Source organism: Lepidochelys olivacea, assembly GCF_965140295.1.
Source record: "Lepidochelys olivacea isolate rLepOli2 genome assembly, chromosome: 11".
Lineage (NCBI taxonomy): Eukaryota > Metazoa > Chordata > Testudines > Cheloniidae > Lepidochelys > Lepidochelys olivacea.
Window position 1 is genome coordinate 77,752,077 of NC_140421.1, and position 14,167 is coordinate 77,766,243.

Here is a 14,167-nt window from a genome sequence, read left to right on the forward strand (position 1 = left end):
TCCTAAAGGATTTGTCCAGCTTAGTTAAAATCATCCTCGGGGTAGCTAGGCCCATCAGTTTAGCAGGGCTGTCTCTGCTTCCCGTGTGTGTCTGGTCTGTACAGACCGCTATCCTATGAACAGGCAGTGAAACAAGACCACAGCTTGCATTAGAGAACAAGAGACGCACGAGAAACTGGAGAAGAGGAAACAGTGGCTCCTTGTGACCAATCATCCACACCAGCTCACTCGTCGTTTAGCTGCATACAAGCTGTACAGTGCACACTTCAGAGTCTGGGTCGCTCAGTGACTTGCGGCTAGTTCTGCAGAGATCACCTGTTAGTGCACAGGAATCTCTCTGTAGCCAGCGAAAGCTTCCCAGACCATGCTATCTTTCCACCAAGGCTTCTGTACTCTGGTTCAGTGCAGGGATTGCTGCTGCAGCTGATGTGTGGCCTTCCTGGTGCTTGGGCCTGCCCCATGGTGTCCCCAGGTCCGGGAGCCCCTTTAGGTCATGGCTCTGCCTTCGCTTCCTTTGGCTTCTCAGACATGACGCTGCATGGGCCCTCCTAGTGCCAGGGACACCGTGGCGGCGGGAGGCGCGGCTGCCACGTTCCTGGGGCTTCCATGGGCCTAGACGTCCAAAGGTGTGCCCAGGCTGCTGTGCCCATCCGTGCTGGCCAGCAGACTGCAGCCAGTGCCATGTGTCAGTCAGTTGCTTGTCTGCCGGAGCAGGCAGGTAGCAGGGCAGGAATTGCACCCTCTGAGTCACAGCTGCTCCGGGCAGCACAGCGACCGGCTGCCCTTACTGAGGCTTGGTCTAGCAGCTCACACTGAGGCCCAGTGCCTTCCAGGGAGCCAGGTACTTCCTGTGGTCCATGCTGGGTTCACAGGGGATGGTGCAGCGCACACTGGGCTCCTCTCCCGGCCAGTACCTGCAGGGCCTGGTAGCCTCAGAAAGGCCACACCTCCCCAGCCACTATTGTATTGCTCTCCACAGTCAAAAGAGTTAAAGACGTGGATAAACTCTTTCACCGTCTGACATTACACGGTGTTCTAAAGGTTTGGGGAGGGGCGGTTCTACCGAGACTGCGATGTCCTTGGTTCCTTGGCAAACTCCCCAAATTACTTATTCTAAAATTCAAAGTTTCTTGATCAAACACAAGAAAGACCAAGCAATTAAAACAAGCAGTTATACTGACACTGAAATCGAGGGATCTTGCAAAACCAACTTACTCAAAACCTTTAAAGTCTGTCTCCTTTTGTAGGCAAAACATCAGAGTCTCTTATTTCCAGAACCACCTGACTCTGATGAAAAGGAAAGGGTTAATTTGACTCTCAGTCCTGTTGTGTAAAGGGTATTTGCTTCTCCTGTTTCTGACAGACAGACACAAGGTGGAGGAAAGATAGGATACAAAGGTGGGGAAAATATGGCTTTGGCTGATGTCTTTGGAACACTGGACAGCTGACGCTTTGGCTGGCAGGTCAACCATGGCACCTGTTGCTTGGACCTGGTTCACTTTCAGGGATGTCATCTGGCTGGGTCTTTTTTCCTTAGACAGGGCAGGGCTGCGGCCATCTCATCTCACTGTGCTGATGCCGTGCAATTGATTGCAGGATTTGATGAAAAGTCCAGCATGAGAGAGGATGGAAATAGTGGAGCAGAATGTAACACAGAAGGGAAGGGAGACAGAACAGGATCTTATCTGTCTCTGCGATGCTGGCAATTAGGTGTTCCCACTGATGGGCTGGGGACTGGATGTCATGGTGACTTTCAGGGGACCCAGGTGAAAAACAAAGGTCCTAGAACAAGAGCAAGACCTGCTGGCCTCCTCCTGGAAGAAGCATAGAATCATAGAATCATAGAATATCAGGGTTGGAAGGGACCTCAGGAGGTCATCTAGTCCAACCCCCTGCTCAAAAGCAGGACCCATCCCCAATTAAATCATCCCAGCCAGGGCTTTGTCAAGCCTGACCTTCAAAACTTCTAAGGAAGGAGATTCCACCACCTCCCTAGGTAACGCATTCCAGTGCTTCACCACCCTCCTAGTGAAAAAGTTTTTCCTAATATCCAACCTAAACCTCCCCCACTGCAACTTGAGACCTTTACTCCTTTCAATCTGGTCTGCTCCTTCTCTCTGGGGTCAGGGAAGATGAGATAAGACAAGATGCCAGGATGCCAGATGAGACAGGAAATGAATGGAAAAAAATACAGTAAGCTTTTGGAGTCTCTTTTTTAAGAAACCCCGAAAGGGGGGAAGTGGGCTGCATAGTTCCTCTCCCTCGTTATTTTGTCCGCTATTTAGGCCTAATATCCCGCTCACCAATTTTGGTCCATTAACTTGTGTTTCCACATGCTTTCAATAGTCTTTGATTCACATCAGCAGGCCCTATTTGTTTGGACTAATTTAGTCTCTGCCTGGTTCTTTTGAACCTGTTCATAACATTCCTTACAGACAGCAACTTACAGACTTTTCACTACCATTTGTTGCTATAGGCTATTGTATGTTTTAATGAGCTTTCATGTCCTTTTTACCATTGAGCTCTCACTTTGATAAATGTGCAGACCCAGTTATCATCACACCACCCAGCCCCGAAACAGGCTCTCCTGAGTCTCTCTCCCCCAGCTGCTCTGTTCCACCCCCACCCTGTCTCTGTCATTGAGGCTGGAAAAGGTGGTGGTGGGGGGTCCCCAAACCTTCTGTTTTCAAAACACAGCCACATTTTGGGGTTTTTTTGTTGACTGAAATATTCTGACCGTCTCCGTGGAAAAGAGGGGCAATGGAAGAGTCTACAAATACATTCTGCCGGTGCACCTCCGTGCACCCCCTAGCTCACGGGGCTAGAACAACTTTGGTATGTGCTAGTGATCCGTGTGTATAGTGACTCCTGGTGAATTCCTGCTTCCCAAGGCGGTGAGAGTTTGGGAGAACCTGGCAGAGAAGAGAGTTCCTACCACAGAGCCTTGTGCTGGCATCCAGGACTGTGTGAGAAGAGAAATGTCCAACATGGAATCCGCCCACAATGGGGCTGGGGCCCTGGGCTGGCCGAGATGGACTGGTATGTAGCTTCCAGTGGGTGGGACCCCTTGGTCCAGGAGGGCAGGTGGACAGGCAGACGGGTGCTCTCATTGTGAGGTAGCAGTTAGCTCGTGGCTGTAACCCTTCACCGGACTGCAGTTACACTGGTACCAGCATGACCGGTCTGACACAACTGAGTTTAATGTGTGGGGATGTCTGAGCCCTCCCCTGGGCTACCCTGCCACAGTCTCCACCACCACCTGGCTGAGGGAATGCTGAGTCTGGACACAGGGTGGTTTGGGGGAACAGTTGTGTTAGAACTTGACCACTAGCTTAGCTCCTACGGTCACATAGGTAGTAAAGGTGAGTAATGGCTGGGGTGGGCTGGGCTTGGTGGCCCACTGTGCATGGCTGCGGGTGGTGTGCTGATGCTGTACAAAATAGCTCTGCGCCGGACTATTTTTAAAATCCTGCTCCCATCCCACCCCGAATACCCACTCCCACCCACTCCTGCATTGGTTCTCTCACCCGCAAAACCCTTAGATCCTGCCAATCCTGCCAGAGAGACATGCCACTAAAACCAAAAACAATGCCCTCCCCCCCAAACCAGTTGGTTAATATATTATATATATACATGGAATTCAGACACAATTTTTACCACTAGGAGAATAAAACAAATCTTGCTTAAGCTATGTCAAAAAATCCTTTAACTCCTGTTATAATAGACAACGAATCTCCTTCTGTCCCTCGCTTAAATTTAAGTATTAAAACCTTTATTTAAAAAAAGAAAAGAAAAACTTGCTTTACATTGCTACAATTCTATTTATGACAAACTGCTGTCATGTGTATATCCCGCAATGTCAAAGCAAAGCGCACCACAAATTTTGCCTTAAAAGGTGCAGATTATTTTGAACGGGATTATAAAAAAAAAGTGTTGAAAAAACCCTGGAATTTTTTCAACCACTTAAGCTCCATTTTTAGAACTTTGAAACATACCAGGCGAGTTATTTATGTGTCAAGGTTATTATTGCTTCTTGAAAAACACTGAATGGATAAACTGCTCACAGTTGCTTTTTGTTTTCCCGCAAATTACCACAATCTGTTTTTTTGCCCACCCAATCCCGCTCGCAACAAAGTACCTTTTACCTGCTCCCACTAGTCTGGCAGCCGGTCTGGGGGGGGCTCTCCAGTGCGGTACATGGAGGGGACGGTGAGACACACTGACACCTCTTGAATGTAGTGGGGAGTTGGGATGGGGGCTGCTGATGATCTAGACAGTGCCACAGGCCCAGTTTGTGCCGGTGGCCTGGAGGAGAGCCTGTGAGCTGTACAGGGAAGGGGAGCCGAGGGCTGTGAGGGTTTCTGGCCCACCACAGGGCAGGGTGGGTGGGCAAAGTTGCCTGGTTTCTAGAACAAGGCTGGGTGGGAAGGTGGAGTTGAGGTTGTTTGTGGAGTCTTTACTATGAGTTTCCTCATTGCCAAATGTGCAGCTCTTTCCTTCTCTCTTTATCTGTCAGGAGACAGGGCTGTAGTAATGTTGCTATCAAGTGATTTTACGGTGACCAGGTATCTGGTTTCCGATCGGAACACCTGCTCGAAAAGGGATCCTGGCGGCTCCGGTCAGCACTGCTGACCGGGCCATTGACTGTCCAGTTGGCAGCGCTGCATAGCAGGTCTGGCAGGATCCCTGCTAGCCTCCATGCCGCGCAGTTCCTGGGGGGCAGCCGGCATGTCCCCACTCTGGAGAGCTCTGCACCTTGCATCTGCCCCAAGTGCTGCCCCTGCAGCTCCCATTGGCCAGTAACCGTGGATGGGGCAGCGTGCAGAGCTGCCTGGCCATGCCTCCACATAGGAGCCGGAGGTGGGGACAAGCGCCTCCCAGAGCCTCCGCCCCAAGCCCCCCCCCGCACCCCAATCCCCTGCCCCAGCCCAGAATCATAGAATCATAGAATACCAGGGATGGAAGGGACCTCAGGAGGTCATCTAGTCCAACCCCCTTCTCAAAGCCCCCTCCCACACTCAGAGCCCCCTCCTGCACCCCAAATCCCTCATTCCCAGCCCCACATCAGAGCCCACATCCCCAGCCAGAGCCCTCCACCCCCTCTCGCATCCCAACCCACTGCCCCATCCTGGAGCCCCCTCCCGCACCCTGAACCCCTCATTTCTGGCCCCACTCCAGAGCCCGCAGCCAGAGCCCTTATTCTCTCCCGCACCCCAGTTCCCTGAGCCAGCCAGTGAAAATGAGTGAACGAGTGAGGGTGGGGAGCGCGAGCGACAGAGGGAGGGGGGACGGAGTGAGTAGGGGTGGGGCCTCGGAGGAGGGGCGGGGCAGGGGGCGGGGCAAGGGTGCTCGATTTTGTGCCAGTAGAAAGTTGGCAACCCTAAGTCATTTACACCCTCAACGCTCCACTGGTCAGGCTTTTGGCCTGGGTATCACCAGTGTTTTCCTAAACATCGCAGATTAACCCGGCTCCATCTAGCTGGGAGATGAATAAGCTCTGCAACACCTGCAGGGGTGTGAGATGAGAGGGCTGACTGTTGCGTGCCCTTCCACCTTCCCAGGCCTGGCTGGAGCAGTGTGCTCCGTTCTGCAGGAAGGCCCCGTCACATGTGCACCTTCATGCTGAACTGTGACTCTCTCTGGCTTGTAGGGAACGGCTGCTTCGGGGGAGCTCCCTGGGGAGCAGAAGGCAGTGCTGTGAGCAGAAGTGGCGAAGCTGGGGAACGGACGGGAAGGAGGGAAACCAAAAACTTGCCTTGGATTTGCAAGCGCTAACATCTGGGGGTACCGTGGCTGTGTGTCGTGCACATGCCAGGAGCCCTAGAGATGCTACCTGCATTGGGGGAAGCTCGGTGCGAAGGCTCTGGGGGGGCACTTTGCAGGAGCAGGTCCTGGTTTGGGTGCTAGCTCTGGCCTGGAGCCCTGTTTGCTCCACTCCCTCCTGGCATCTTGGGAACCAAACTCAGCTTGTGAAGTGCCCTGCCCTGCAGGAGCAGGCCAGACTACTCCTGAGAGACCCCAAGCGGGGATGCTGGGAGCCCCCAGGAGCCCAGCTGGACACATTGCCGGGCCCACTCCCTGGAGACCTGCCTGCCTCAGGGCAGGAGATGGGGGATCCCTGCCCCAGCACCAGCAGCTCGGCCTGCTCCCAAGGGGAGAGCAGACGTTTCCTGGGGGGGTCCCTGGAGCACGGAGGCCAAGTGCTCCTCCACTGCAGGAGAGGGGACCCCTGGGCACGGGGAGGAGCACGGGGCCATTAACACCCAATCGCTCTCTCAGAGTCACTGGGGGGACCCCAGCCCAGGGCTCTGGCCTGAGCCACTTGAGACCAGTGATGTCAGTGGGAGTCGCAGAGCCACCCCCTGCAGTGGGGCATGGGGGGAGCTGCTGGGAAGTCCCTGATGCTTTGGGGGCAGGCAACTCCCAGGGAGGATGGGACAGTGAAGGGCCCTGTCTGCCATGGGGCTGAGGGGGTCTGTGGGAGGAGCAATATGGGGATCTCTGCCATGGGGCGTGGGGTCTGAGGGGTCTCTGGGAGGGGCAGTGTGGGGATCTCTCTGCCATGAGGCCTGGGGTCTGAGAGGTCTGTGGGAGGGGCAGTGTGGGGATCTCTCTGCCATGGGGCGTGGGGTCTGAGGGGTCTCTGGGAGGGGCAGTGTGGGGATCTCTCTGCCATGGGCCCTGGGGCTGAGAGGTCTGTGGGAGGGGCAGTGTGGGGATGTCTCTGCCATGGGGCCCTGGGGCTGAGGGGTCTGTGGGAGGGCCAGTGTGGGGATCTCTCTGCCATGGGGCCCTGGGGCTGAGGGGTCTGTGGGAGGGCCAGTGTGGGGATCTCTCTGCCATGGGGCGTGGGGTCTGAGGGGTCTCTGGGAGGGGCAGTGTGGGGATCTCTCTGCCATGGGCCCTGGGGCTGAGAGGTCTGTGGGAGGGGCAGTGTGGGGATGTCTCTGCCATGGGGCCCTGGGGCTGAGGGGTCTGTGGGAGGGCCAGTGTGGGGATCTCTCTGCCATGGGGCCCTGGGGCTGAGGGGTCTGTGGGAGGGCCAGTGTGGGGATCTCTCTGCCATGGGGCGTGGGGTCTGAGGGGTCTGTGGGAGGGGCAGTGTGGGGATCTCTCTGCCATGGGGCCCTGGGGCTGAGGGGTCTGTGGGAGGGGCAGTGTGGGGATGTCTCTGCCATGGGGCCCTGGGGCTGAGGGGTCTGTGGGAGGGCCAGTGTGGGGATCTCTCTGCCATGGGGCCCTGGGGCTGAGGGGTCTGTGGGAGGGCCAGTGTGGGGATCTCTCTGCCATGGGGCCCTGGGGCTGAGGGGTCTGTGGGAGGGGCAGTGTGGGGATGTCTCTGCCATGGGGCCCTGGGGCTGAGGGGTCTGTGGGAGGGCCAGTGTGGGGATCTCTCTGCCATGGGGCGTGGGATCTGAGGGGTCTCTGGGAGGGGCAGTGTGGGGATCTCTCTGCCATGGGGCCCTGGGGCTGAGGGGTCTGTGGGAGGGGCAGTGTGGGGATCTCTCTGCCATGGGCCCTGGGGCTGAGGGGTCTGTGGGAGGGCCAGTGTGGGGATCTCTCTGCCATGGGCCCTGGGGCTGAGGGGTCTGTGGGAGGGCCAGTGTGGGGATCTCTCTGCCATGGGGCCCTGGGGCTGAGGGGTCTGTGGGAGGGCCAGTGTGGGGATCTCTCTGCCATGGGGCCCTGGGGCTGAGGGGTCTGTGGGAGGGGCAGTGTGGGGATGTCTCTGCCATGGGGCCCTGGGGCTGAGGGGTCTGTGGGAGGGCCAGTGTGGGGATCTCTCTGCCATGGGGCGTGGGGTCTGAGGGGTCTCTGGGAGGGGCAGTGTGGGGATCTCTCTGCCATGGGGCCCTGGGGCTGAGGGGTCTGTGGGAGGGGCAGTGTGGGGATCTCTCTGCCATGGGCCCTGGGGCTGAGGGGTCTGTGGGAGGGCCAGTGTGGGGATCTCTCTGCCATGGGGCCCTGGGGCTGAGGGGTCTGTGGGAGGGGCAGTGTGGGGATCTCTCTGCCATGGGCCCTGGGGCTGAGGGGTCTGTGGGAGGGCCAGTGTGGGGATCTCTCTGCCATGGGGCCCTGGGGCTGAGGGGTCTGTGGGAGGGGCAGTGTGGGGATGTCTCTGCCATGGGGCCCTGGGGCTGAGGGGTCTGTGGGAGGGGCAGTGTGGGGATCTCTCTGCCATGGGGCCCTGGGGCTGAGGGGTCTGTGGGAGGGCCAGTGTGGGGATCTCTCTGCCATGGGGCGTGGGGTCTGAGGGGTCTCTGGGAGGGGCAGTGTGGGGATCTCTCTGCCATGGGGCCCTGGGGCTGAGGGGTCTGTGGGAGGGGCAGTGTGGGGATCTCTCTGCCATGGGCCCTGGGGCTGAGGGGTCTGTGGGAGGGCCAGTGTGGGGATCTCTCTGCCATGGGGCCCTGGGGCTGAGGGGTCTGTGGGAGGGGCAGTGTGGGGATCTCTCTGCCATGGGCCCTGGGGCTGAGGGGTCTGTGGGAGGGGCAGTGTGGGGATCTCTCTGCCATGGGGCCCTGGGGCTGAGGGGTCTGTGGGAGGGGCAGTGTGGGGATCTCTCTGCCATGGGGCGTGGGGTCTGAGGGGTCTCTGGGAGGGCCAGTGTGGGGATCTCTCTGCCATGGGGCCCTGGGGCTGAGGGGTCTGTGGGAGGGGCAGTGTGGGGATGTCTCTGCCATGGGGTACTTGTGTGGGAGCAGAGAACATTAACCCTTCTCTCCCTGCAATGCCCCTCTGCGTCTCGTCCCCCCAGCACCAGTCGCCCTCTCCCCAAGGCACGGGAGCTGGCCATGGAGAAGGAGGAGAATCCAGCCGCAGAGGAAGATGCCCAGAGGTTGGTCATGGAGCCTCAGCTTGGCAAAGACAAGGTACAAACATTGTTCCCCTGAGGGGAACCGAGTAAATGCTGCCCTTCGTCCCATCCCAGCTCCCTGCGAGGGGCTTGTCCCAGATGAACCCCAGCCCTCTAATGGGGATACCCATCCACTCGGAGCTGGAACTCCCCAGAAGGGGGCATTTTCCCCACACAGTCCGGGGTCCCCTCCCCCCGCAGGCCCTGTCCCTGCTTCTGCTGGAGGAGGTGCTGGTTTTGGGAAAGGGGGGCCATTTTCTGGCCTCCCCCATGGTGGGCGTGAGACCCGGAGCCAGTTTGAACGGCATGGGGTGTCCCTGCCTAGTACACTCTGTCCCCCTCCCACCGCGCAGGGTTCAGGACGTGGCTGGGCAGATCCACGTCCTGCCCGCCATCCTCCGTGCACTTCGCAGCACAGAAGAGCCGGCAGGACACCCTGGAGATGTCCAGCTGTAAAGCGGCGTGGAAGAAGGTTGCACAGTGAGTGGGACAGAGCGGGAGGGCGGGAGACCTGGGATGAGACGGGACCTCCCCAGGGCTGGGGGAGAGATCAGTGGGGTGAAGGGGGAAGCAGGGAGCAGGGATTCCTGGGGCTGAGGTCTTGGCAGCGGAGAAGGGGAAGTTCTGGGCGTGATAGGGAACAAACAGGTGGGGAATTGTGGGGCCACTGGAGGGCCACTGAGGCTGGAGGTGGAGAGATGGGTGGGGGGCTGGGGAGCACTGGAGGGGAGACGAGGGGGTAAGTTGGAGGGGAAGGAAGGATTGGGAGGACAGGGCCCAGCTGTGCTGGGGGGGATCCTGCTGGCTGTGTCTGGGCACTGGGCAGCCTCCTCTCTGGGAAGCACCTGGGGTCCGTGGGGCCTGAATTTCACACACTCTTTGTGGGGAAAGGAGCTGCCTGAGGAACTGCCCCTGTACTCTGGGTCCAGCTCTGTCCTCTCCAGCTCCCAGGTCACCCTGTGCAACCTCAGGTAGTGGGACCTCCCGCTCGGCTCCCCCAGCCCCGGTGCGGCTGCGGCCCAGAGATGGGAGTCACTGCACTGCCCAGCTGTGGCTGTTCCCTCCTTTGGTGGGGGGCAGGATGGTGCATACCCTGTCTCCTGACTGGGCTGGGGATTTCACTGCTCTGATGCGATGGCCTTGGGGAGGGGACCACTGGAGGGGCCTCACTGGAGGGGCAGCAGGGCCCAGTGGGGAGGGCAGGGGAACCGGCTCTATTCCAGCCCTGCCACTGACTGGCTGTTGACCCCGGCTGCGTCACTCCCCTGCTTGGTGCCTCAGTTTCCAGTCCCGCTGCCTGGTGCCTAGTTCCTCACGGTTTCATGCGTGCATTAGTGCCAGTCCCAGCCCCTCACTGGAAAGTCTAATACCAGCCTCTCTCCTGGCAGCAACCTGCAGCCAGCCCTGGATCCAGAGCTGGAATCTCACCTCCTGTGGGGCACCATGCGTAGCGTGTTCACCATGGGCATGGACAAGGACCCTTCCAGGAGCAGGAGCAGCCTCTGGGCCCCACTCCCTCTGCTATTGGAGCTGCTGAGATAGGGGATGAGGTGAGGAGATTTGGGAACAGGCCGGAGCGTCAACAGAGGGGCAGAAAGAGGCCCTTCCTCCATCAGAGATTCCTTTACCCTCCATGGGGGCCCCTTTCTTCCTTCCACGTTCTGTGCTTTGGAGCCTGGAGCCTGGCCACAAGCCCAGCTCCCATCCACAGCTGCTTGGCTCTGCCACCCTGCTGTGTGCCAGGCCCTTGGCAGAGAACCGCTAAGGTCAAGGCCTGAGGAGGGGCCAGCTGTCATCCTGCCATGAACTCTGGCCAGCTGCCCGCGGAGGGATCTGAACAGGAGAGGCTGGGCTGTGTGTTTGGGGTCTCATTGGGGCTCCCCTTAGCACCCATGCCCCTGACCCAAGGCTCTCTCTCCGCTCAGGCTCTGCCTCATGCCTAGCTGAGACTCTGGATAGAATGCTGAGGAGCCTGCTGGCAGCGACCCCAACACGGACCAGCTGCAACACGTCTCGGAGGTGAGCAGGATGGGGAGAGGCCAGGGGATGAGGGGATTTCTGTTTGAACCCTGTGGGGGCTGCAAAGGAGAGCCTGGAAGATCCACATTTCCCTGCTGTCCTCCTGTTCGGGAACCCACTGGGCTAAAGGATCCGCTGTTCTGTGGAAATAACTCTTGTCTCAGACCTGACAAACTCATTACACTGGACACATGTCCTGCAGGGTATTTGTCTATACAAGGTAACATGTAAGGTGTCTGCAGAAAGCTCATCACTTCTCAAGAGTCAGAATCATTGTGAGATGTATGCATGGGTGATATTTAAGGAATAATGTCAGGTTTCAGAGTAGCAGCCGTGTTAGTCTGTATTCGCAAAAAGAAAAGGAGGACTTGTGGCACCTTAGAGACTAACCCATTTATTTGAGCATAAGCTTTCGTGAGCTACAGCTCACTTCATCGGATGTAGGAATAATGTAACTCTGTTGGAAGTATGCTTTATGGAGTAAAAGTTAGTCACCAGGGGATAATGTGTCTCGGTGATGGGCCATTCAAGCCCTTGTTGTCTCCCCTCCCTTGTTAGCCGGTGGTGTAATGCAAGGCTTACCTGTGTAGCTTTGCTCCATCCCAAGGCTATCAATGGAAGCTATGAGGCAACTGCAAACGACTGAAACCACTTGGGGTGAAAAGGAACATTAGAACAGACAGGGAATAGAGCTGTCTCTAAATAGCGACTGAAGACTGGTTCAGCATAACCCAAAGTGGGGAGAGGCCCTGTGGATCCATTTGCTGAGGAAACATCTTGTGGAGTAGGGGGAGTTTAATGACATTTTGGGTCCTGGTTCCGTGTAGCCAGCCAGCTCTGGAACAGCCTGAACTTCTTGGGTAAACCTACTTTATGGGATAGGAAAGGTAACTCTGTGTAGGGCCTAGTTGGCGTTTTCAGATTTTCTTTTGTACTGTAACCATTTGTTTCTAGCTCTCCTCTCTTAGTTGACTCTTTGTTCTTTCTTAAATAAACCTTCTCTTGGTGTGTTACAAGTGCTGTGTGGTACACAGGAGCGGTGGTTTAAGATAAAACAGGTAAACTGGGGTATGCTGCTCCTTTGGGGTAGAGGATCTGGGATTTCTGTGAGTAGCCGGTGTCAGGGGCTGGATATCACAGGGGAATGAGTGAAAGGGCCTTGGGGACTGGGGTGCACCTCTTGTTAACCTGCAAGGTGATGACAGGGCTGGCATAGCCCAGAGGAGAGGGCTTGAGTGGCTCACGGGCTGGCAGTGTTAGGAAGTGAATCCCCAACCACCACAGGCAAGGCTCCCCCTCTCTAGAGGGAGGAGGTGGGTACCAAGGTGACCTTCAGTCCTGGGTACCCCAAGAACTGTCCCATGATGCAGTGGGTGGTTATGTTGTAATGCCTGTTTGCTTAGCTAACTATTTTATATTAAATACAGTCTTTAATTTTATCACTTGTGTCATTCATAGTCCTCCACTAGCTTAAATGATCTGTACCCGCCCTGCAGGCTTGCACCTTAAAGAAGTCAGTTTGGTTTTACTCCTTACTTCAGTGGCTCTCAGCCTTTCCAGACTACTTAACTCCTTTCAGGAGTCTGATTTGCTTGTGTACCCCCCCAAGTTTCACCTCATTTAAAAACTGCTTGCTTACAAAATCAGACATAACAATAGAAAAGTTTCAGAGTAGCCGCCGTGTTAGTCTGTATTTGCAAAAAGAACAGGAGGACTTGTGGCACCTTAGAGACGAACCCATTTATTTGAGCATGAGCTTTTGTGAGCTACAGCAGATGCATCCGATGAAGTGAGCTGTAGCTCACGAAAGCTTATGCTCAAATAAATGGGTGAGTCTCTAAGGTGCCACAAGTACTCCTGTTCTTTTAACAATAGAAAAGTGTCACAGCATACTGTTACTGACGAATGGCTTCCTTTCTCACTGTTACCATGTAATTATGAAATAAATGGACTGGAATATAAACATTGTACTTACATGTCAGTGTATAGTATATAGAGCAATAGAAACAAGTCATTCTCTGTATGAAATTTGAGTTTGTACTGACTTTGCTGGTTCTTTTTCTGTAGCCTGTTGTAAAATGAGGCAAATGTCTATATGATTTGATGTACCCCCTGGAAGACCTCTGTGTAACCCCAAGGATACATGTACCCCTGTTTGAGAACCACGGCTGTATTTTAACTATTGAATTGGGAACACATCAGTGAACGGTTACAATTGGTGCAGTGAAGTGTAGGATTGCGTGATTCTGGGGGTCATTGGGGAATGAGAAAGTCAGAAAAGCTTGAGAAAGCAATTTGTGCATCTCACTTCACTTAGAAACCTTTGGTTTCATACCGCAGCTGCAAAATTGTCCTGTAGAATTATTTTGTGAACAGGACACTGCTCATCAATCCAGCAGAATTTCTTTCTTGTTAGCAACTGCAGTTAAAATATTTTTAGTGTTACGCAGGAGAATTGGTTTTTTTTAAAGTATATGATTTAATTTTCAGTGGTACTGTAGATTATAGACGCTCACTACTGGTTCAAGGACACAGATCTGAGACCCTCTTGGAACACCTGGATACCAAGACACAGTTATACTTGGGCCCTGCTTCTGCCCACTGACTTAAATAGGGATAACTGCCAAGACAGGTGATAGCATGCTAGCCTTTGATTCTGGTGCTGAAGAGGGGAGACAGGGTTGAGCATGCTTCCTGCCCCGCTGCTGTTAATTCTGGCTCACAAAGAAGCAGAAGACCCCTGTGGCAGAACGTATCTCTGTGTCAACACCCCACACATTATTGTAAAAATCTTTGTACAAGGTATGCTTTGTGAGGTATCATTTGAAAACGCATAATTTGCTGGTCATTATTGTCCTGATAAAGTGAGTGGCAACATTGTATGTGAAGTTATGAGATTCCACTGTATGGTGTTCTTAACACATGTTCCAAACTGAGGTTGGCAGACAGGCCTGTCTCTAACAAAGGAATGTGTGCTCTGCTTAATTTGCATTTAAGCAGTAAACAGAGTCATCAAACAGGAAGGAAAACAAAGGATGCACCAACTGGTGAGGAACCATTTCAGACTTTTATGCCTCTTTACTTGTACCCACTTAAAATCTGTCTCTTTGTAGTTAATAAACTTGTTTTATTGTTTTATCTAACCCACTGTGTTTAATTTGAAGTGTCTGGGAAATCCCATTTGGGGTGGCTGGTTATGTGCATATTATTTCTATTAAAGCAATAATGGACTTGTACTGTCCTGGAGAGGGCCGGGCGGTGCAGGGCATACATTTCTAGGGGGAAATCTAA

The 14,167-nt window shown here is 55.1% G+C and overlaps 1 protein-coding gene across 2 annotated transcripts; it reads left to right on the plus strand.

The window, feature by feature from the left end:
* Positions 1-2,946: 2,946 nt before the first annotated feature.
* Positions 2,947-13,960, plus strand: LOC311528450 (uncharacterized protein). Of its 2 annotated transcripts, XR_014713605.1 has the most exons (6): positions 2,947-3,039; positions 8,759-8,873; positions 9,211-9,337; positions 10,246-10,407; positions 10,783-10,876; positions 13,367-13,960. XR_014713605.1 is itself a non-coding variant. In XM_084643495.1 (5 exons), exons 1-4 carry the CDS (start codon positions 3,004-3,006, stop codon positions 10,397-10,399), a joined length of 432 nt encoding a protein of 143 aa, XP_084499621.1. In that variant the 5' UTR covers positions 2,947-3,003; the 3' UTR covers positions 10,400-10,407; positions 10,783-10,989. The 2 variants fall into 2 exon arrangements, 1 of the variants encoding a protein (XP_084499621.1); XM_084643495.1 differs by lacking the exon at positions 13,367-13,960 and having other exon boundaries at positions 10,783-10,989.
* Positions 13,961-14,167: the final 207 nt, after the last annotated feature.